General features: G+C 47.6%; 1 protein-coding gene across 1 annotated transcript in view; it reads left to right on the plus strand.

Moving 5' to 3' along the window:
• fer1l6 (fer-1 like family member 6) overlaps positions 1-22,627 on the plus strand; it is a 193,624-nt gene that overhangs the window by 94,581 nt on the left and 76,416 nt on the right. The window contains exons 17-22 of the mRNA XM_038810140.1: positions 672-788; positions 3,548-3,700; positions 4,946-5,126; positions 10,214-10,338; positions 12,138-12,272; positions 18,983-19,132. Coding sequence (XP_038666068.1) covers positions 672-788; positions 3,548-3,700; positions 4,946-5,126; positions 10,214-10,338; positions 12,138-12,272; positions 18,983-19,132 — 861 coding nt within the window. The remainder of the gene's footprint in view (positions 1-671; positions 789-3,547; positions 3,701-4,945; positions 5,127-10,213; positions 10,339-12,137; positions 12,273-18,982; positions 19,133-22,627) is intronic.

Here is a 22,627-nt window from a genome sequence, read left to right on the forward strand (position 1 = left end):
CCCTTTCAAGTAGAACCCAAGAGATTGTTTACCTCAAAGAAAAAGGATGTGCGGCCAAACCAATTTTCCATTTCCCACTCTCGGCATCTTTTTGGTACGTCCTTGCGCGAGTCAGTGGGCGGGATTCTCCGGACGGCGACGCCGAAATCGTGTCTGGTGATTGGCCGGAGAATCCCCGTTTGAGCCGAAATCGGGGGGTTTACACTGCATGCCTGCTAGCCACCCCCCCCCCCCTCCCCGCCCCCCCGCCCCACCCCCACCAGATGGAGGATCGGCACCGTTTTTCTCTGGCGTCAAACACCACTCTTCCCAAGCTGGCGTCAGCACTTAGTCTTCAAATCAGAGACTCCAGCCCAGTTTGTGCCAAACTTTGCTCACAAGGGATTAGGATGAGGCTGTCCAAAGCTATTGCATACTTTGGACTGAATCCCAGGTTCTTTTAACCCCTGAGTTACCTGATTTAAGCTAGTGCAGAGCTGCTGGACTATGGAAGGGAGAACAATAGCCATCAGGGTCCCCGCTCCAGGTTGCCCTGTGTGTGTGTGTGTGTGTGTGTGTGCGCGCACGTCTACAGTTCAATGTTACAGTGTAACCTGTTGGCAGAAAAGCAGAAACAACCTGCCAGGTACATCTTTCACACTTATTCATTTTGCTCATGTTTTGTATTCCAGGAACTAATGTGCAGTGAAGCCAACGTAATGCTCCAGGAAAAGAAGAAAATGTCGGTGAACGAGAGGTTGCGAGAAATTAAGAGCTGGATCCAGAAGCTACGATTTCTTGTTGATGAGGTAGTGAAGAACAGAAAGGGATGTTTCATTGTTATCAACCTGATTATAGAACACAACCTGATCAGAGTTGACTTTCACACCGTTTACTTTCCCCCTGAACCCCGAAAGAATCAGATGGACTGCAGTGGTTCACGGAGGCGGCTCACCACCACCTTCTCAAGGTCATTTAGGGATGGGCAACAAATTCTGGCCTAGCCAGCAAAACCCACATTCCACGAATGAATAAAATAAATAACCAGATAGTTTGGAGTGAGTTAAAAGATTGCAATTCAGTCAAAAGTGCTTCAGCGATGGTAAATTATCTGTTTATAAATGTCAGCAGAAAGCCCACGATTGAATGAATCATAAGAGCACAGAAGGAGGCCATTTGGCCCATCATTCTGATGTGTGCTCTTTGAAATAGCTATCCAATAGTCACACTCTCCTATCATTTTCTCACAGTCCTGTATTCTTTTCCCTCCAAGAACTTATCTAAGAGAACAATTGACACACTCCTTAATATCTGTTACTTGTGGTACCGATGCATACTGTCGTTAATTTTACAACAGAAGTATTTTTGTAAGTTTTGGGTGCTAAGTTATGGAGCCCCAAACTGATGCGTTCCTGCTTTAGTACAGTATTATGGTTACGGAAGTCCGTGTGACAAATTCAAGAGGCCTCAATAATTCAGCTTTCAGAACACTGACATTTCTTTGACTGCTTGACACTTCCATCCCATAAAATTTATAACACAGTGATGGATAAACTCATATTATTACATTCTGTATCACTGTAACCGTAAAACAGAAGATAATATAATTACCCTGGCTGGGTTGGTAGAATGTTCACCTCGGGTCAGAAAGATGTGGGACAAAGGTCCAATACAGGACTTAATTTAGGTTGACACATCAGTGCAGTACTGAGGGGTGAGATGTCAAACCAAGATAAAGGGCGAAATTCTCCGCTCCCGCGATAAATCGGGAAGGCCATCGTGAACTCGGCCAAGTTTCACGACAGCCTCGGAGGCCGCTCCTCCCACCTAATTCACCCCCTCCCGGGGGGGCTAGGAGTGGCGCTCCGTAACTCTCGGCCGCCGGGCCTTGACGCTAATGACGCGACGCCGGTGCCTATGTGACGTCAGCCGCGCATGCGCAGGTTGGCCGGCTCCAACTGGCACATGCACGGCTGACATCACGACGGCTGACGGCTCCAACACGCACATGCGCGGTTGCCGTCTTCCCCTCCACTGCCCCGCAAGACGTGGCGGCTTGATCTTGCGGGGCGGCAGAGGGGAAAGAGTGCGTCGCTTTGAGACACCGGCCCGATGATTGGTGGGCACCGATCGCGGGCCAGTCCCCTCCCGAGCACGGCCGTGGTGCTCACTCCTCTCTCCGCCTCCCACAAGCTTCAAACTAGCATTTGGTGCCCATGTTCACGACGACAGTGACCAGGTGTGGTTGCCGCCATTGTGAACTGGTCGGGAACGGCAGGCCTCTCGGCCCATCCGGGCCGGAGAATCGCTGGTCGCCGTGAAAAACGGCGAGTGGCGATTCTTCCGAGCGGGGGGTGGGAGAATCGTGGGGGGCGCCAGGGGGGCATGTCGTGAGTCACCCGGCCCTCCCCTGATTCTCCCACCTGGCGTGGGGAGCGGTGAATTCAGCCCAAAGTCTCCTTATTGTTATACTTTAGCAGGATGTGGAAGGTTCCACAGGACCACTTCAAGAAGAGCAAAAGTCCCCTTTGAGTCCCGGCCAAAACATTTCCTTCAGTCAACGCCATAAGAAAACAGGCTAACTGGGATTTGCCTGCGCACTAATTGGCTGCTAGTTTGACCTCCGAAACAATGCTTGCATTTAAAAATAAAATTGAATGGCTCTAATGTGCTTTGGGATGTCCTGAGGAGTTATGGAATCATAGAATGATAAAACTGCAGAAAGAGGACATTTGGCCCATCTCGATAGTGCCAGCCCTTTGAAAGAATTGCCCTATTAGTCCTACCACCCCCCCCCCCCCCCCCCCCTCCTTTCCCCATAACCGTGCCACTTTCCACCTTCAATTATTCAGCCAACTCTGTGTGAAAGTTATTATTGAATCAATCTCCCCCACCCTTCCGGGTGGTATAGTCCAGATCATACAACTCACTACATAAATTATTTTTGCTCCTTTGACCAATCACCTTAAATCTGTGACCTTTGATTACTGACCCTTCTGCCATGGAAACAGTTTCTCCCTAACTGCTCTTTCGAACCCCCCTCACTACTTTGAACAAATACTATCCATGTCTTCCTCTCTCACTTGAGGTGGTGGGGCCTTCATAAATAATCTCAGCCAGTACAGGAATTGAACTCGCGCTGTTAGCCTGGCTCTCCATCATGAACCGGCTTTTTAGCCAACTGAGCTAAACCGGTGCCCCTGGTTTTGATAAAGATACCTTAAACGTTTTTAACTGATGAATTCTGCCGAGGATATTTGTACCTTATTTATGCAATTTCCACGTTTTCTGCAAAAGATATTTGTAACTCTGATGATCTGATTATCATCAAATCATGACACAATTTAGAATGAAAGTCAACTCTGACGATGAACTCTGCCATCGGTTCCGATGAAAGGTCACAGACCAGAAATGTTGACGCTGTTTCTGTCTCAACAGACACTACCTTATCCGCTGGCAATTTCCAGCTTCTTCTGTTTTTATTCCAGATATCCAACATCCGCGCTGTTTTGCTCCCTGCTAATTTAAAAATAGGCTGAGTGATTTTCATTTCTTGTTATATTTTCAGCCACAACACACCATCCCAGATGTGTTCATTTGGATGATCACTGGCAATAAGAGAATTGCATATGTACGAATTCCGGCTAAAGACATCCTGTATTCTGAGAAGCAGGACGAGAAAGGAAACAACTGCGGGAAGATTCAGTCACTATTTCTCAAAGTATATAATGGTTTTGTGATAGAAATGTCTCAAATCTTGCACTGCCTTTTAAAACGAAGAGGAGCCATGGTTCATTTTATTCCTCTGTGCACCCCTCTTGTGCTGTACATTGTGTTTCCTTCATAGAGTGGGCAGGTAGGAATTCTGGCTCTCAGCTACTGGTATTCTGCTGACGTCAATTGGTGTATGGCCATCCTTTGGAAGTAAAGGGCGGCATGTTGGCACAATGGTTAGCACCGCTGCATCACAGCGTCAGGGTCCCGGGTTCAATTCCAGCCTCAGGTGACTGTCTGTGCGGAGTCTGCACTTTCTCCCCCTCTCTGCGTGGGTTTCCTCCGGGTGCTCTGGTTTTTCCTCCCACAGCCCAAAGATGTGCAGGTTAGGTGGATTGGCCATGATAAATTGCCCCTTAGTGTCCAAAAGGTTAGGTGGGTCACTGGGTGCAGGCGTGGGCTTAAGTGGGGTGCTCTTTCCAAGGGCCGGTGCACACTGAATGGGCCAAATGGCCTCCTTCTGCACTGGAAATTCTATAAAGATAAAGTCGTCATAGTCCTCGATGATCATAGGCTGCTTTGTCCTTTGAGGAGGAGAGCTGACTGGTGGTGATTTAACCTGAGCATCGCCACAACTCAGGCAAGGGCAAGGTTGAAAAGGCAGATCCTTCATGAATAACCTCAGTTGATGTGGGAATTGAACCCATGCTGTTGGCATTGCTCTGCATTCTGAACCAGCTGTCTAGCCAAGTGTAGCCCCTATGTAAGTACACAAGTGTCAGCTGACAGACTTGCATGCTTATGTTTTACCCCCGGTATTGGAATGTGTCCGATGTCCATTCAGAGCAGTCCAACATGTTGCGATTTATTTTGATAATAAATAATGAGAATGGGATCTCAGGAACATGAGCTGGAATTTGCCAGCAATCCGCTGGCGGTGGGATTCTCTGATCCAGCCAGCAGCGCCCCCCCCCCCCCCTTTGCCTACGGGTTTCCCGGCGGCGTGGGGTGTCTTCAATGGGAAATCCCATTGGCGGCGTTAGGAACAGAGAATCCCGCCGTCAGCAAACGGCGCACCACCTCCCGCTGCCGGGAATCAGGCGGCTGGAGGACCGGAGAATCCAGCCCATGATTTTATTGAATGGCGGATCAGACTCGAGGGGCTGAGTGGCCTACTCCCGCTCCTAATTTGAATGTCCGTATGTACTCTTGCATTACTTGCAATTATTTTTTATTATGTGTACTCTTTAAGCTGCCAGGAAAACATGTTATTGGCTGGACCGTACAAGCAAAAGTGGATATTTACCTGTGGTTGGGTTCAACCAGACATATGGAAACTGCTTTAGAAAACCTACCCTATGGATTTGAGCCTGAATTTCCAGCAAGCAGCACTGGGTATCAGATTTCTCCACCTCTCAGTATTCTTTATAAAGGTGGGTGCCTCAGATCGACAGGTCCTGTCTGAATTCCTAAGTAATTAGGTAATTCGTAATTTCGAATACCTCCGTCAAGTTTCCCCTCTGCTCGAAGGAGTACGAGCTTAGCTTCTGTCGTCTTTCTACTTAACCGCATCCCTGGTGCCGTTCAATAATTCTCATCAGTGCCGTCCCTGAGGAGTTAACACTCTTCCTAAAGAGTCGTGCCCAGATTTTGACACAATGAGTTGAATTTTACAAGCTCCAGGGGGTGGGGTTCAGAGGGGGTAGGGTTGAGGGAGGGTGGATGGACAGGCAGAGCAGTGATAAAATCAAGGGGAGCTGAGTTGGTTTGCTCCCCAATCCGGTCATACTTGTCATCTTACCAACAACAGGACTGAAAATAGACAAGCTGCTCACCCCAGTGATGCAGGCAGAAAATTGGACACCCGATTAGGGGCCATTTTAAAATGTCCCATCAGACTTTTGTTGTCAACAGAAATAGCCCCCGCCATGTGAAATCGCTTCCAGCTAAATGTATGCAGCCATCCAACAGCGCAGCCCTGAGCAGGGAGTTGGTTTTGTAAAGCAAAGAGGTGGCCACAGGTACGGAAGGTAGGCCTCACAGTCTCAGTGATTTACCTGGAGGGGCTTCCCCTCCAACACTAAGAGGTTAACCATAACCTCTTTGCCTTTGTACCATGTGCCTCGGTTTATAAAGCCAAGAACAATAGATTTTTTGATTCCCTCAGGGAATTCAACAATATGGGGAGGAGGCAGGAAAATGGAGTTGAGGCAGACGATCAACCACAATCCTATTGAATGGTGAAACAGGCTACCATTGCCCCTACCTCTTATATTCTTATGTAAATTGCATGCGTCCACTTAATTAGCCTGTCTTAGTTTGCTATTATCCTCCTCACTGTTTACTACATTCGAGTTCTATGTCATCAGCAAATTTTGAAATTATAGACTGTAAAACAAAGCCGTTAATGGTGTCTGGTTGTATGTTGACTCTTGAAGAGGTCTAGTGGCTTGTATGATTGAACAATAACAGTTTATTAATAACACATAACTACATTTATGTATAGGAATCTGATGAGGTGTTATCATCATGTCGACTTTTACCAGGCTCTCTATTACACTCTGTCACTCCCATGTGACTCTACATCAGAATGTGGGCGATACTGTTCCCTCACTCCCACATTAACCCTCATTTTCCCTAATACTACAACTAATATGTATCAAAAAGAGCTGTGGTCTGAACACCACCCTCATGGGACCCTATTGTATACATTCCTCCAGTCTGGATCATATGGGCTGGATTCTTCATCTGGAGATACTGGCGGGAATTCTCTGTCCCACCGCACCAGATTTCTGATGCGCCCCTTGGGATTTTGCCGGCCAATGGGGTTTCCCATTGTATGTCTGAACAGTAACTGTTTATTAATAACACATAAGGGCAGCAGGGTAGCATGGTGGTTAGCATAAATGCTTCACAGCTCCAGGGTCCCAGGTTCGATTCCCGGCTGGGTCACTGTCTGTGTGGAGTCTGCACGTCCTCCCCCTGTGTGCGTGGGTTTCCTCCGGGTGCTCCGGTTTCCTCCCACAGTCCAAAGATGTGCGGGTTAGGTGGATTGGCCATGATAAATTGCCCGTAGTGTCCTAATAAAAGGTTAAGGGGGGGGGGGTTGTTGGGTTACGGGTATAGGGTGGATACGTGGGTTTGAGTACGGTGATCATGGCTCGGCACAACATTGAGGGGCGAAGGGCCTGTTCTGTGCTGTACTGTTCTATGTTCTATAACTACATTAGGCGCTAAGTGTGGTGCCCAGGAATGATTGACTGTCCCACACCATGCTAATTTATGCGTGGCGGAGAGGTCGAGGGAATCTGTTTGAATCCCGCTATTGGGCCACCATTTTTAACGGACAGCCCAATACTGAGCTCCAGTGGCTGGCCCCCTCCTCCCCACAAGGCAAATCCTATGCCCCACCCCTTCCCAATCGCTGACAAGTAGGGGCATCCCCCCCTGCCCAAGAACTGTAATTTCTGGGTCACCCCCAGCCCACAGCTCACATGCTTGATGGCAACCCAATCTCCCCACTGACCGCCTATCAGACCCCCTCTCCCATCAGACCCCGCATCAGTACCCCATGGAAAACACGGTGGCACAATGGTTAGCACTGCTACCTCACAGTACCAGGGACCCGGGTTCGATTCCAACCTTGGGTGGCTGTGCAGAGTCTGCACGTTCTCCCTGTATCTGTGCTTGGGTTTCCTTCCACAATGCAAAAATATGCAGGTTAGGCATGATAAATTGTCCCTTGGTGTCCAACGGTTGGGTAGGTTACAGCGTTACAGGGATAGGGTAGGGGAGTGGGCTTGGGTAGGATGCTCTTTCAGAGGGTCTGTACAGACTCAATAGGCCGAATGGCCTCCTGCGCTATGGAAGGAATCTGTGGATCACACCCCATATCAGACCCCCATCAGAGACCCCCCATATCAGACCCCCATATCAGACACCCAACAGACCCCCATTGGAAACCCTCCCCACCAGACCCCCATTGGAAACCCTCCCCATCAGACCCCCTGCCATCAGGCCCTTATCAGAGACCGCACATATTAGACTCCCATATCAGAACACCATATTAGAACACCATATCAGACATCCACCAGACCCTCATTAAAAACCTTCCATAGGAGACCCCTACCATCAGACACACATCAGAGACCTCTATTTCATACCCCTATATCAGACCCCCATATCATAGAGCCCCCTCCCCCATCAGGTACCCCTTTCTGGAAGCAAAAGAGAACTCCAGGTATAAACAGTGAAAAATCACTGCCTTTTCACTTACCTGTGCTTTACACCCACTGCCTCAGACAGAGGCGTAGAAAGCAGCAGCTGTTACTTAGTTGAATGCCGAAACACATCGCAAGGCTTTGAACCTCCTCAGATCCTTCGATCTGCAATGCTTCTATACACTTTCAAAGAGAAATAGCTTTTAGTAGGCTGTAATTGACAGGGAACAGTTTCCAGACAGCCAGGTATCTGGATTGTTTATTTTCATTTACCTTCACCCTTGAATGCATCTCAAGTACCCTGCTTGGAACCTAACTGCAATGTTTAAAACATCTAGCTATGATTGGCAGGTCATCACCACATCAAAAGCAGTTAAGTGTTTTCTGCTGAGTAAAGGAGGAATTGAAAGCACTTATCTCCTAGATAACCACACAAATAACCACAAAATCATTAATATGTTATAAATTACTACATAAATGAACAAATTACAGTTGAGTGAGCTTTATCCGTGCATCCAAAAACCAAAATTCTTTTTGATCAGATTCTAATTTGAGCCTACATGAACTTCACCGACCAGATCTGACTTTAGTGTGGGAAGTCTAGTTGTTCATCTGTACTGTTTACAGTCAGATGTCTTGGCCATACCTTGTGATATTTGTGGGTTGTTTTTTTTAATGCTTTTAGGCGTTTATTCCACTGTGAACATGTCAAAAAGACCATCAGATTTCTATATTGGGTAACAGTGAGAAAAGGTTGGGGGAAGTATAATTCATTCCCCTGTTGCTAAGAAAGTGGCACTGCTGCAGAAACCTGATCATAGTGCATCTGTGAGGCAACTGAGCAAGGAGTTTGGGGTGGTTAACAAAGCAATGTGGTATTCTATTACAGGTGTCATAAACGCCAACATATAAGGAGTAGGTTATGTGAGAGTTGGCAAATGGAGAAACAATCTATTATTTGTGGGCTATAGCTAGCCTAGGCTTAGGCTATTGTAAAGTAAGTAGGCCTGGGCCTTCCATATACACACACTACACCCGAAAACCGAAAATATCTGCATACTGAATTTCAATTGGCCACAAGGGTGTCGGAAAAAGGATACTCGGCCTGTAATATACTCTTCTGTGAATGCAACTAAAAGAACAAATATTTTAGTTATGGAGGCAGATGTTGGCCAAACTCCATTGTTCTGCTTTTTCGTGGGGTATGGTTTATAATCTTTACTGGCAGGTCTGACCTGGATTTATAGGTGAAAGCTGCCTTGAGGGATTTTAAAGTACACGTGAGCTGGTATATATCCTGCTTGATTGAGCTCTCCCACCTACAACATGAAAATAATTAATGTCTTTTTCGGAAAACCTCAACAGCCCATTTCTGTTGTAGGAAACAGGAGTCGGAATCATCTGACTCCTAACCACACATTTCTACACATGCATATAGGTCAACAGTTTGTCTGTTAAAATAGAAACCAGACACGATTATGTCTGACCCATGAGAAGTTGCTGCCATTGTCACCTGCACATTCGTTAATGAATGGATAAAGTGGCAAGGAGTACTGTCTTGTTATGCTCTTGGCTTAGCATAAGCTGCTTCCTTGATGTTCACTCTGACAAAGGAAGGTTCAGACGTGGAGATAACTTCAACACGTTTATTAAACTATTTACAATTCTCCTACTCGGATTCGCCTCTACTGTTAATCCTTCTATAGCTACTCAGTCCGACGAACCAGTTTGCTACAATCCACGTGGTGGGTGTGATGTTGAATCAACCCTGTGTCTGTACTCACTGAGTGTCTCCACTGGAAGGAGGAAGATCATGTGTGCTGTGTCCTTTATATATGGGTTGGTGTAATGCCCCCCTGTGGTAGTGTCACCTCTGTGTGTATCGTGAATGCCCATTGATCGTGTTCTATCTTACTGACCTATTGGGTGAGTGTCTGTGTGTCATGCCTCTGGTGCTCCCTCTAGTGTCTAGCTAGTCTGCGTGTACTTACATTAACCCCTTGTGTATCTACAGTGATGCATATCACCACAAGAACATCAGCTACTTTTGAAAAACTAAAAGAAAACACCTTTCACAATGACTTCACGTAAAATAATTTTAATTTGGAAACATTGAAAACACTAGTTCCTTTAGCTATAAAAGTGAGGGGATATATTTTCATTAGTTGAGAATGTGATCCCATTTCTTTAACCAGCTATGGTCAGTATTGCTATCTGAGAGTAGTGTACAAAGTGTAGTGTTTCCAATCATTGCCTCTCCATCTTTAACAGTTGTATTTTGAATTTCTTCTATTGAACAGAGCACCATATGTTTCAGCTAAGATGCCACATGTACCAGGCAAGAGGTCTCCTGGCTGCTGACAATACTGGTCTTTCAGATCCTTTTGCTAAAGTGACATTTGTTTCACACTGTCAGACTACAAAGGTAAGAATGATGTGCTAATGTGACAGTAGCAATGTGGTACTGTGGTTATCGATTAAGTTTTCTCGCGATCGTAAACTTATTTTTAAGTAACTTACTTTAGGATCGTTCTCCTGCACGTTGTGTTATGTTTGTTCGTACAAAAATCTGAATAGCCAAGTATCGGTTTGCTTTATAATAAATATTATTGATAGCACTGCATGGATATAAAATATTGTATTCAAATTATTGACCGAAATGTGACCCGGACAGCCTAATCACTGTTGTTTATGCGGACACATTAAAAAAAAATATCGATACATCATTTCTTTTTGTGATTTTATTTGTGCTTCAGAACTCCACAGTTTGTCAACATTGCAGTGTTCCTTTCCCAGCACTTGCATCTCAATATTGGTAACTTGAACCTGAGTCTGCCAAGACCCCAAGGTATCTTGGATGGAGGATGCACGTCGTCTGTTTTTCTCACCGGCTTGTGATTCCTTTCACGCGTGTGCACTAAATTTCATCCGCGATCGTTCTGTCCACTTGCAGATTTTGTCCAATTTATTCTGTTGGTTTTTTTTGGTGCTGCATTCAGTCGTGAATGGTGGTGGACAATTAAACAACTCACTGGAGGAGGAGGCTCCACAAATATTCCCATCGGCAATGATGGAGGAGCCCAGCACATCTGTGCACAAGATAAGGCTGAAGCATTCGCAACAATCTACAGGCAGAAGTGCCAATTGTTTTTCCAATTGAAGGGCAATTTAGTGTGGTCAATCCACCTACCCTGCACATCTTTGTGTTGTGGGCAGATGGGGGGTGGGGGGGGGGGGGGGGGGGGGGGACCTACACAGACACGGGGAGAATGTGCAAACTCCACACGGACAGTGACCCGGGGCCAGGATCGAACCCAGTGCTAACTACTGCGCCACCGACCCATCTTGACCTCTTCCAGAGGTCAGTAAGAAGTCTTACAACACCAGGTTAAAGTTCAACAGGTTTGTTTCAAACACGAGCTTTTGTAGCACTGCTCCTTCCTCAGGTGAATGAAGAGATATGTGAATGAAGAGAATGAAGAGATAGAACATATCTCTTCATTCACCTGAGGAAGGAGCAGTGCTCCGAAAGCTCGTGTTTGAAACAAACCTGTTGGACTTTAACCTGGTGTTGTAAGACTTCTTACTGTGCCCACCCCAGTCCAATGCCGCCATCTCCACATCAATGTAGCCGTGCCCTTAGTCAAGGTAGCTGTAACACTGTTGTCTACCTGATAATGTGGAAAAGTGCCCAGGTATGTCCTGTCCACAAAGGTCAGGCCAAAGCCAGTTACCAGCCGATCACTCCACTCATGTTCATCAGCAAAGTGATGGACGCGGTCATATGCAATGAGGGAGGACTTGAACCCAAGTCCTCAGAGCATTAGCCTGGGTCTCTGGATTACTAGTCTAGTAACATTACCACCACACCCCTATCTGCCCTTTAGTTTATATTATCTCCAATCATTCATCCTATCAAATAAACCACTTTACAGGTCATTGAATTTTATTTGCCACGTATCTGCCTGTTTCACCAATCTGCCCATGTCCTGTAAGCTGGAGGTGGTTTTCACTGGTGTTGGCTGGGCTGAGGCAAGGAGGAAAATTGGTCAAATTCCATTGCTTTAAATGTAAAGAATGTCCAGATCTGGCATTTACGTGCTGTGCAAATTGTGGTAATATTTATTTAAAGAATGGGATTGGACTAAATGCAAAATAATTTAATAAGAAGATGAAGGTGAAAATCCTGGTCACTCTGCTTCATTTCCTTTTGTTTCTTGACAGGTTATCACTCAGACTTTGTCGCCAACATGGAACCAAATGCTTCTATTCAATAATATTCACCTGTACGGTGAAGCAACAGAAATAAACGAGGCTCCCCCACTTGTGGTTATTGAGGTTTATGATGAAGATGCTGTTGTGAGTATAAAATATTAATATGTCTGCATAATGGGAAGGAATTTCTTCACAAAGGACATTGTTGAAATTCCCTTCCTGACACCTAATGTTGGGCTGGAACCTCGACGCCGAAATTCCGTCCGGCGCCGAGAATCCATTTCCACTCATGGAATCGGGACCGGCGCCAGTTCCTCAATTCTTCGGCCCCCGAAAAGCGCCGCGTATCACCCACCTGTGGCCATTGCCAGAGGTTCGCTCCGCCATTCTCCGCCTCTGACCGGCTGAAGTCCCAGCGTATTTCAAACGTGGTCCCAGCCATTCGGGAAACTCGTGAGTCGGCTGCAGACTAGGTCCGCTGCCACCATGGTCAGGGGCGAGCCAATCGGAGGGCAGAGAGAGCCTCGGGTGGGGGGGGGGGGAGACTGTGCCTTTATTGTGCAGGTAGTCCGGGTCGGGCGCATGGCCGATCGGGGGCACTATTTCCGCAGTCCTGCTCCGCGGTCGAAGTCCGCCATGGAGCATGGCTCGGACGCTGGAGCCCGTCACCGTCACCCATCTTTTTCTTCTTGTTTTTCCAATTGAAGGACAATCCACCCATCCTGCACATCTCCACACGGACAGTGACCCGGGGCCGGGATCGAACCCGGGTCCTTGGCGCAGTGCTAACCACTGCGCCGCCAAGCCATCGTGACCTCTTGCAGAGGTACCCAGCAGCACAGGTGCCAGCATTCAGCCAGTTCGACTTACTCCACGTGATACCAAGAACTGGCTGAAGGCACTGGATACTGGATATGGGCCCTGAAGTGTGGGGGGGCCATGTCTGCGGCTGGAGCTGCGAGTTTCACGATGGCTTCCTGCTAGCCCCCTGTAAGGCTGTGAATCTGTGGCCTTTTAACGCATGGACTGCAGCAGTTGAAAAAGTCAGCATTTCTCAAAGGATGAGCAACAAATGCTGGCCTAGCCAGCGACGCCCACCTCCCATTAACAAATATAAGATAAATTAATTTCATGTTATTCTTTGGTCCACATTCTTTCTTGAGCTACTTCACTCTACCTCAATCCTGGGCCTTGCCTTCAGGCTGCAGGTGTCAACTCTATTCTTGATCCAGCCATTGAGAAATGCCAAGGCAGCAACCCGGTGTGGTATAGCCAATGAAATTGCTCTTCTCTTTCCTCAGTGGAGGACTTGCTATCCATTGAGAGTGTTTATGGGAGCTTGCATTACGGTGACTGCATGTCAGAATTATTTCAGTGCTTGTAAAGTGTTTTGGGAAATTTCTGAGATGAAGAAAGTCTCTACATGGAGCCGTAGGCTCGGATTTCCCAGGTCCGCTGGCCCTACAATCAATTCAAAATGGCACAGGAGGCCAGTCAGCCCATCGGGAACATGCTGGCACTCTGTGGAGCCATCCAAACAGTTGGATTCCCCACTCTATCCCAGTAAATTTATTTCTCTCAAATGCCTATCCAATTTCCTTTTGAAATCATTCACCGTCTCTCCTCTTGGGCAGTGAATTCCAGGTCATTTACACTCGCTGTTTAAAAAAAGTTATTTCTTGCATTATCCCAGAAACTCATGCCCCAAATCTTAAATCTGCGGTCCTTGGAAACATAAAAAATAGGAGCAGGAGGAGGCCATTTGGCCTTTCGGAGCTGCGCTGCCATTCGTTATGATCATGGCTGATCATCCACCTCAATCGCCTGATCCTGCCTTCCCCCCCATATCCTTTAATCCCTTCAGTCCCTTCTTGAAAACATTTTATTTTCTGTGGGAGTGAAGTTGTGATGACTGTAAGAAACTGGTATATATATTCTACTTTATATCTGTTGCAGTAATATTTTTTTTAAAAATGTATTTTATTCCAAACATGTGTAAAAAAACAGCAACATATACAAACACACTCCACAGTCTGCAAAAATTATCCCCCTTTTACCCCTGCCCTGCCCCCTCCCCTCCCCCCATTAGAAACAGTTCCTCAAACATTGTCACGAACAGCCCCCAACACATCTCAAAACCCCCCGCAGACCCCCCTCAACTCAAACTTAATGGGCGCGATTCTCCGCCCCCACGCCGGGTGGGAGAATAGCGGGAGGGCCTCCCGACATTTTTCACGCCCTCCCGCTATTCTCCCCCCCCCCCCCCCCCCCCCCCCCCCCAACGCCACGAATTCTCCGAGACCGATGGGCCGAGCGGCCGGGCCTTCACGCCCGTTTCAACATAGCAGCAAACACACCTGCTCGCTGCCGTCGTGAAACGGGCGGCAGATGCCCGATTGGGGCATCTGGTGGCCCGATTGGCATGGCAGTACCACGACCGTGCCAAGGGGGGCATAACGAATGCACTCTTTTCCCTCCGCCGCCCCGCAAGATCAAGCCACCACGTCTTGCGGGGCAGCTGAGGGAAAAGACGGCAACTGCGCATGCGCGGGTTGGCGTTGTCCAACCTGCGCATGCGCGGCTGACATCATCAGCTGCGTCAGCCGGCGTGACGCTTGACGTGTGGCCTTGACGACCGTCGTCAAGGCCGCGCCGCCGTGACGCACGGGGCCGTGCTCCTCGCCCCGCCCGGGGGGGGAGAATCGGCCCCGGAAGTGGGCGTGAAGGCTGCCGTGGGTCACGGCCTATCCATCGGCAGCCTTTACGATTCTCCGCATTTGCGGAGAATCTCGCCCAATCTTTTTCAACCGGAGAAAGTCGTACAAATCCCCCCGCCAGGTCACCACCCCCGGCAGCGTATTCGACCTCCAATGTAACGAGATCCTTCTCTGGGCAATTAGAGAGGGGAAGGCCACAACTGGGCAACTAGGCTGCCTTCCCCCCCCCCCCCCCCCCCCCCAAGCTGCTCCGGCACTTCCGATACCCCAAAGATGGCCACCATTGGATCTGGCCCGACCTCTACCCCAACAGTCTGAGATAGTGTCCCAAACACCGCTTCTCAATATCTCTCCAGCTTCTCACAAGCCCAGAACATGTGCGTATGATTCGCCGGCCCCCGCCCACACTTCTTGCATTCCTCGGCCATCCCTTGGAAGAGCCCACTCATCCTCGCCCAGGTCATATGCACCCTACGCACCACCTTGAACTGAATGAAGCTCATCCTGACGCAGTAGGTTGAATTAACTCTACGCATCACCTCGTACCACAGTCCCCAGTGTATTCCCACCCCCAACTCCTCTTCCCGTTTGTTCTTAATCTTCATCCCCTACTCCGTCAACCACCCATATATATCTCCAATCCTGCCCTCCCCCAACTCATCTGGTAGCAGCAGTTGCTCCAATAAAGTGTATTCCGGCAACATGGGAAACGCCTTCCACTCCTTTTGTGCAAATTCCCTCACCTGCATTTATCTAAATTCACTTCCCCCCAGCAATTCAAACCTCTCCTACAACTAGTCCAGACCTGCAAACGTCCCTTCCAAGTACAAGTCCCTCACCCTCACCAGCCCCGCCTCCCTCGCATCCCATCCATCTCCCCCGGTTTAAACCTATGATTCCCACACAGTTGTGTCAACATCGACATCTCCTCCAACTTAAAGTGTCTCCTCAGCTGATTTCACACCCTGACCATCGACTGTACCACCGGACTCCCCTGTATGCTCCCCTGGAGCTAGTGGCCTGTGCAAACGGTCCCCCTACCCACCTGAATGCCCTTCAGTCTGCAACCCCACCCAACAGGCCCCAGCATCCACACCCCTTACCGCAAAGAAAAAACACCCAAACTCACAAATCGCCCCCTACAAAGGGAAAACCACCATAAATAGTGGTGGTGGTGGGGGGGAGGGGATGATCACCCCCTTACAAACTTACAGCACCCCCCAAAAAAACAACCCACCCTCCAGCACTGCAAAATAGCCATAACATCCAATCTTTGCAGATATAGCTCCTCCATTTCACACCAACTCTTAGTTCACCCCCAACTTATGATCCCTTATAAAGTCATTGGCCTCTTCTGGCGGCTCAAAATAGTACTCCCGGCCTTCAAATGTGACCCGCAGTTTCACCGGGTACAACACCCCCATATCGAATCTCCCTTCGGTGCAGCACCGCCTTGGCCCTGTGGAACCCAGCTCCGCCCCAGTGTCCTGGTATATTCGGACATGATTCCCCTCCCATTCACAGTCTCACTTCTCCCTGGCCAACCGGAGGACCTTCTCCTTCTCCACAAACTGGTGCAACCGCACAATCACCACCCGCTGTGGCTCCCCCGTTCTCGGTTTCTGCCTTAAGGACCTGTGGGCCTGGTCCACCTCTGGGGCCTTGTCCAGCACCCTTTTCTCCACCAACCCAGCCAGCATCCTCGATGCACATTTTGTGGCGCCCGTTCCTTCCACACCCTCCACAATTCGCAGGTTCTTCCACCTGGACCTGTTCTTCTGCTCCTCAACCTTCACTCACAGTAACTCTCCCAGGACCCCCCCCCCCCCCCCTTCAGCCTCCTAGGACATGACACGATTGCTCTGGTTAGACACCACCTTCTCCACTTCACGTATCAATGCCCTTTTTACCCGATCTATCAATCCTCGCAGAACTGCTACTGCTCCCTCAATGGCCTTCAACCAATCACCATGCACCTCCTACCTTTGTTGGTGAAATTCCTCTTTGATGGAGGCCATCAACTGCACCATCTGGGACTTGCCCACTGGCGACCACCCTCCCCCTCCTCCATTCTCGCAATTGTTGCTGCGCCACTTATCCTCCCCAATCCCTTAGCCAGATCTCTGTTTTTTGCCGGGTTTGGTAGCCAGTAGACCTACCAATCTTGATGAGAACCCTTCTTTCTACATATTCTGCACCACTTTCCTGCCGGAGTTACCCCGCCCACTAACGGGTATAAAATGCCCAAACCAATGACTTTGAGTCGGAGTTGCCTCACATTCCTTGTCTGCAACCAGAAGTCCCTGTTGCAGTAATAGTCCTAAAAAATCTAGGATAAGGTATCCAGACTCTGCGGCTGCAAAATGTGCAATTAAGGTGTCAGAAAAGTGAGATCATCGTTCATTCCAACTATGTATTTGTTTACAAAGAGAGGGCAAATGTAACTTTGTCATGATTGCTGGAGATTCCCTGGAGCATAAATAATTTGTGACATAGTGTTTAGATTTAGGTAAGCTGGGTCATGGGAACTGAGTGGGATAAATATGATGTATTAATGAGAAGAGCCAGGTCTGTCTGTAGTTTGCAGTTTAACATAGGTTTGGCAGCCTTCTCGGAGTGTTTAAGTTGAGCAGCAGGTCCTGTCAAAGGCTGTTAGGTTGAGCAGGAGTCTGGCAAAGGCAGTAGGATCTTCTGTTTCCTGAAAGGACCTCTCTCTTCAAGCAGTAATTCCAAGGAATATCTGTACAAGTGTACAGCAAGTATTCCTGTGTTTGCTAACTTTATTTATAAGTGGCTTTTGACCTGTAATGAGCTTTGCTTAAATGGAGATAGAGAAGGTATAAGTTATTTGCTTAAAAAGGGTTTCCTTTTATTTTAAGAATTGTTTAACTGTTAATTGAACATATATGTTCTGTGATGTTAATGTTTTCAATTCTGTGTTAATAATAACATGTGTTTTAATATAAAATATACCTATTGGTCAGTGAAATCCTTTCTTCAAAGTTTAAAATTTTTTTAAAAAGTGTTTGGGTTTCTTGTCCTGTATCCTAACAATGTCGGGGTCTGGTTTATAGAAAGACCATCCTTCCTCAGATAAGGAGACCAGAATTGCGCACAATATTCCGGATGTGGCCTCACCAAAATCCTGTACCTAGACTTTGAACCATCAGCTAATGAGAATGGCAGAACTTTTTCTGCCTCATCTAAACCTGTCCGAATCATTTCCACCACTATTAAATCTTCCCACAATCTCTTCTATTCCAACAAAATCAATCATACCTTCTACAATTTAACCTTGAACCTAAAATCCTTTATCACTGGAACAGTTCTGGTAAGTCTCCTCCATTAATCTTTACTAGTGTCACAAGTAGACCAACATTAGCACTGCAATGAGGTTCCTGTGAAAACCTCCCTAGTCACCACACTCCGGCGCCTGTTCGGGTACACTGAGGGAGAATTCAGAATGTCCAATTCACCTAACAAGTATGCCTTTCGGGACTTGTGGGAGGAAACCAGAGCACCCGGAGGAAACCCACGCAGACATGGGGAGAACGTGTAGACTCCGCACAGACAGTGACCCAAGCCGGGAATCGAACCCGGGTCCCTGGCGCAGTGAAGCAACAGTGCTAACCACTGTGCTACCGTGCCGCCCCTCTGCAACCTCTCGGTAACCCTTGGCACAGGTGATTGAGGTGGTGAATCTCAGGTGGTGTGAGTAATCTCCACATGACCCAGATCACGAGGATGCCAATCTTCTGCGTTTCCCTGCAATCTAGGGCTTGCAATCTTTGTTTATTATTGACTCATAATGGTGAAATATGATGTACAATAATGATCAAGTAAACATCGGTTTCTTTACAACTAACATGCGCATTTGATTCAACTACAAGTGTCCAAATGTTGCTTTGGTTTCTCATGCACTCACCTGATAAACCCAAGCAGAGTAAATCTCCCAAGCCCGCAGTTCAGATTATAATTTTGAATCGTGATTCGACTGTTGCTTCTCGTCAACAGAAAAGCTGTTTTTTCCACTTCCACCATCTTGTTTTCATCTTGTTTGGCCAACACAGCCGAAAGTTGAGATTCACCAAGGTGACTCAAAATGATGGCTCTTCTTTTATTCTACCTTCGTTTCAGGGTAAAGCGGAATACATTGGCAGCACTGTGGCTCTTCCTGTTGTGACACTGGCTGGGCAGGACTACGTCCCACCTGAGCTTCAATATCACCCAATGTATTGTGGTGGCATACCTGCGGGCGAACTCCTTGTGGCCTTTGAACTTCTGCAGGTAAGGATGTATTGGGGTCAATTTGCACACTATCTCGTTGAACCCCTGAAACATAAATTGTTGCATTGATGATAATTGGCACGAGTAGGAGTTTACGTAGCTAATAGATTTGATCGAGATGTTCAGATTCATGAGGAGGCTGGGCAGAGTAGAAAGGGAGGACCTCCTCCCACTCGTAAAAGGAGCGAGAACGAGATGGCGCAGATTTGAAGTTATTTGCAAAAGAAGGAAGTGTGGTGTGAGAAAAAACATTTTCGCACAGCGAGTAGGTTCGGGTCTGGAGTGCACTGCCTGGAAGTGTGGTGGAGGCATGTTCAATCGAGGCATTCAAGATTAGATGATTTTCAGAGTAGGAACAATATGCAGGGACACAGGGGAAGGGCACGAAGCCAGAAGGCTCATTTGGAGAGCCTCCTTCTGCACTGTACCAATTCTGTGATTCTATAATATAGTGGATTCATACGTAGATGGTCAATAACAGTATACTCCAGGGGGGAGAAACCTTTCCTTACTTAGGCTGACTCCCAAGGGAGGAGGCAGGCAGCCTTGAGAGCACCTACCTCCATGCTGTGTTCCATTCATGTCAATTAAATTTATCCCCCAGAAGTTAAAAATCAGAAAATATTTGATCACTTATTTGAATTCATTTTCACGTACACATTTTAAAACAGCCCCCTTGCATTACAGGAAAGTTAATGGCTGAAAAGTTTGTTTGTTGTGAGGCCAAGTTACCACAGACATTTCACCAAAACTAGGTCAGAACACCTCTGCCAAGAATCAACTCAGCTTCCCCACAGTATACATTCTGGCTTATTCAGGGTGGACTGGCTCTTTTAGTGTTGCGTATGGACAATTTGCCTCTTGGGGGAGCTGCGTCGAGTGTTGCTGCAGCAACTGGAAGGCCAAGGCAGCCAGGCTGGGTTTCCAGGACAATTTAATGTTTACGCAATGTCTGAAAGTGCTGATTTTTCAGGCACCAAGGTCAAAACTCTAAAGATTCCTCAGCTGAGGTGTCCCTGATGGACTATCAATTACAATGCGACGAGAGTAGAGAGTAATCAAGGGTTTATTAAGCAGAGAGCAGAGATGTGTAGCCTCCTACAGCTGCTGTCGAAATGGCTGCAGCTCGGTGAGCACACACATTTATACTCCGCCTAGTGGGCGGAGCCAGCAGGCAGGGATCTACCCCCGTACCTCTAGTACAGGAGCCTTACCGTATTACATCTCATATATGTGATATATACAAACAGTGGTGATTACCACAGACTCTAATCCAGTAAAAAAGCCATGATGTAGAGATGCTGCCATTGGACTGGGGCGGGCATAGTAAGACGTTTTACAACACCACTTTAAAGTCCAACAAGTTTGTTTCGAATCACTAGCTTTCGGAGCACTGCTCCTTCATCAGGTGGGCTGCCCTCGGAAAGCTAGTGATTCAAAACAAACTGTTGGACTTTAACCTGGTGTTGTAAGACATCTTACTGTGCCCATTAAAAGAGCACATTTGTTCTTAGTTATTTGGTTATGAGGGAAAGAGGCCAATGAAAGGTAAAAATATGGGGCTAGATTTTCCATCCCCCAACCCTCGCAACTTGTTTTCCGGCATTTTGCATGGCTTGCCTGCCCCGCCATGGGGGTGGGGTTACAGGACGTGGTCCCCGATTGGCAGGACCCAAAGATCCTGCCAGTGTGAATGGCTGGAAAATCCCACCCATGGTCTTGGCAATGAATGCCCCTCACCTAAACCTTCTGAAACTCGGACTGCATTCCAAACGATGCGACGCTCTACCTTTGGGCTGAAGTCAAAGACAAGGAAGTGTCACCTCCATCTCCCAAGGCTCGTGCGGTGAATCAGTGGTAGTGCCTCAGAACTGCCCCTGTAGGAAACTAAAGGTGGAGAGGAGTACGCTTACCCAGGGGAGGTTGCACTGTAAGAGAGTTATCGGTAAGATGTTTGTCTTGCTGATGGAGTAAATGCAGAATTATTTGGGGACCCCTTGGGCAATGCCTGCATGAATGACTATCAGAATAATTTAAAATTGGGGGGGCTTGGCAGTTGTTGCGGAAACTCAATGTCACTGAAGGACTGAGTTGTACAGGACTATGGTGACAAGAAACACAGGGCAATGGGCTAGGAGCTTCGGTCAGCTGAAGGTCTCCCTGGTGAGATACACCTGCAGTTATCGGACAACTTCCGGACAAGGGACAGCCTTCTGAACGTTTGCTGAGCGGACATGGTGGAGGGGCCCTGTCTAGATTTTCTGTCTGTCATCTCTTCAATTATAGGGCAGAGCACGGTGGTACAAGTGGTTAGCACAATTGCCTCATGTTGCCGAGGTCCCAGGTTCAATCCCGGCTCTGAGTCACTGTCAGTGTGGAGTTTGCACATTCTCCTCGTGTTTGCGCGGGTTTCGCCCCCACAATCCAAAAGATGTGCAGGCTAGGTGGATTGGCCACGCTAAATTGCCCCGGAGTTGGAAAAAATTAATTGGATACTCTAATTTTATATTTAAAAAATCTCTTCAATAATCCTCTCAATTTGTCTTGCTTCTCCTAAAATTAGAAGAACAGCCTAAGAGAAAAAACCCATTGAAACCCAAGATCTCGTCTGCAATTTTAAAATAAAAAAAACCTTTTCAAATAATTGTAGCAAAATGTCATTTGGAAAACAAGGACATTTTGAGAAATAAAAACCTTGAGTTGAAAAAATAAGCCTTTAAATCTGTCATAAAAATTTATCTTCAGGTTACTCTGGGTCCCTTGTGGCCTTCATCTACGATGTGCATCTGGTCCAACACAAACAAATCCCAGTGCCTGGTCTCTGATGTATTGGACACAGCTGCCAGCTACCAGGCATCAGCAGATGGAGAGACAGTCCGACCAAGGAATGTTGCTCATTTGCCATCTTGTGCCTGCATGCAGGCAAAAATGACTTTTCCCTCAGTGGCGTGAGAGGAAAATAGTCAGTTTCATGATTTGGGCTAAGTCTTCACTGCCTAGGGCAGCACGGTGGCCTAGTGGTTAGCACAGCTGCCTCACGGCGCTGAGGTCCCAGGTTCGATCCCGGCTCTGGGTCACTGTCCGTGTGGAGTTTGCACATTCTCCCCGTGTCTGCGTGGGTTTCGCCCCCACAACCCAAAAATGTGCAGGGTAGGTAGATTGGCCACACTAAAATTGCCCCTTAATTGAAAAAAATAATTGGGTAATCTAAATTTATTTAAAAAAAAGTCTTCACTGCCTTATTCTCCTCCATTCCTCCTGGTGACACCTGAAAATAAAGCTGGCAAAACAGCGGAAAGTCCAGGCAGACTGCAGTGTCAGGCTGGATTGATGGCACCCGCAATACCAGACTGTGAGGATTCACCACTAAACATCATCAGGCACAAAAGTAAATTGCTCAGCGTGTTGCTTTAGAACATAGAACATAGAACAGTACAGCACAGAACAGGCCCTTCGGCCCTCGATGTTGTGCCGAGCAATGATCACCCCACTCAA

This window comes from Scyliorhinus canicula, chromosome 10, assembly GCF_902713615.1.
Source record: "Scyliorhinus canicula chromosome 10, sScyCan1.1, whole genome shotgun sequence".
NCBI classification, from domain to species: Eukaryota; Metazoa; Chordata; class Chondrichthyes; order Carcharhiniformes; family Scyliorhinidae; genus Scyliorhinus; species Scyliorhinus canicula.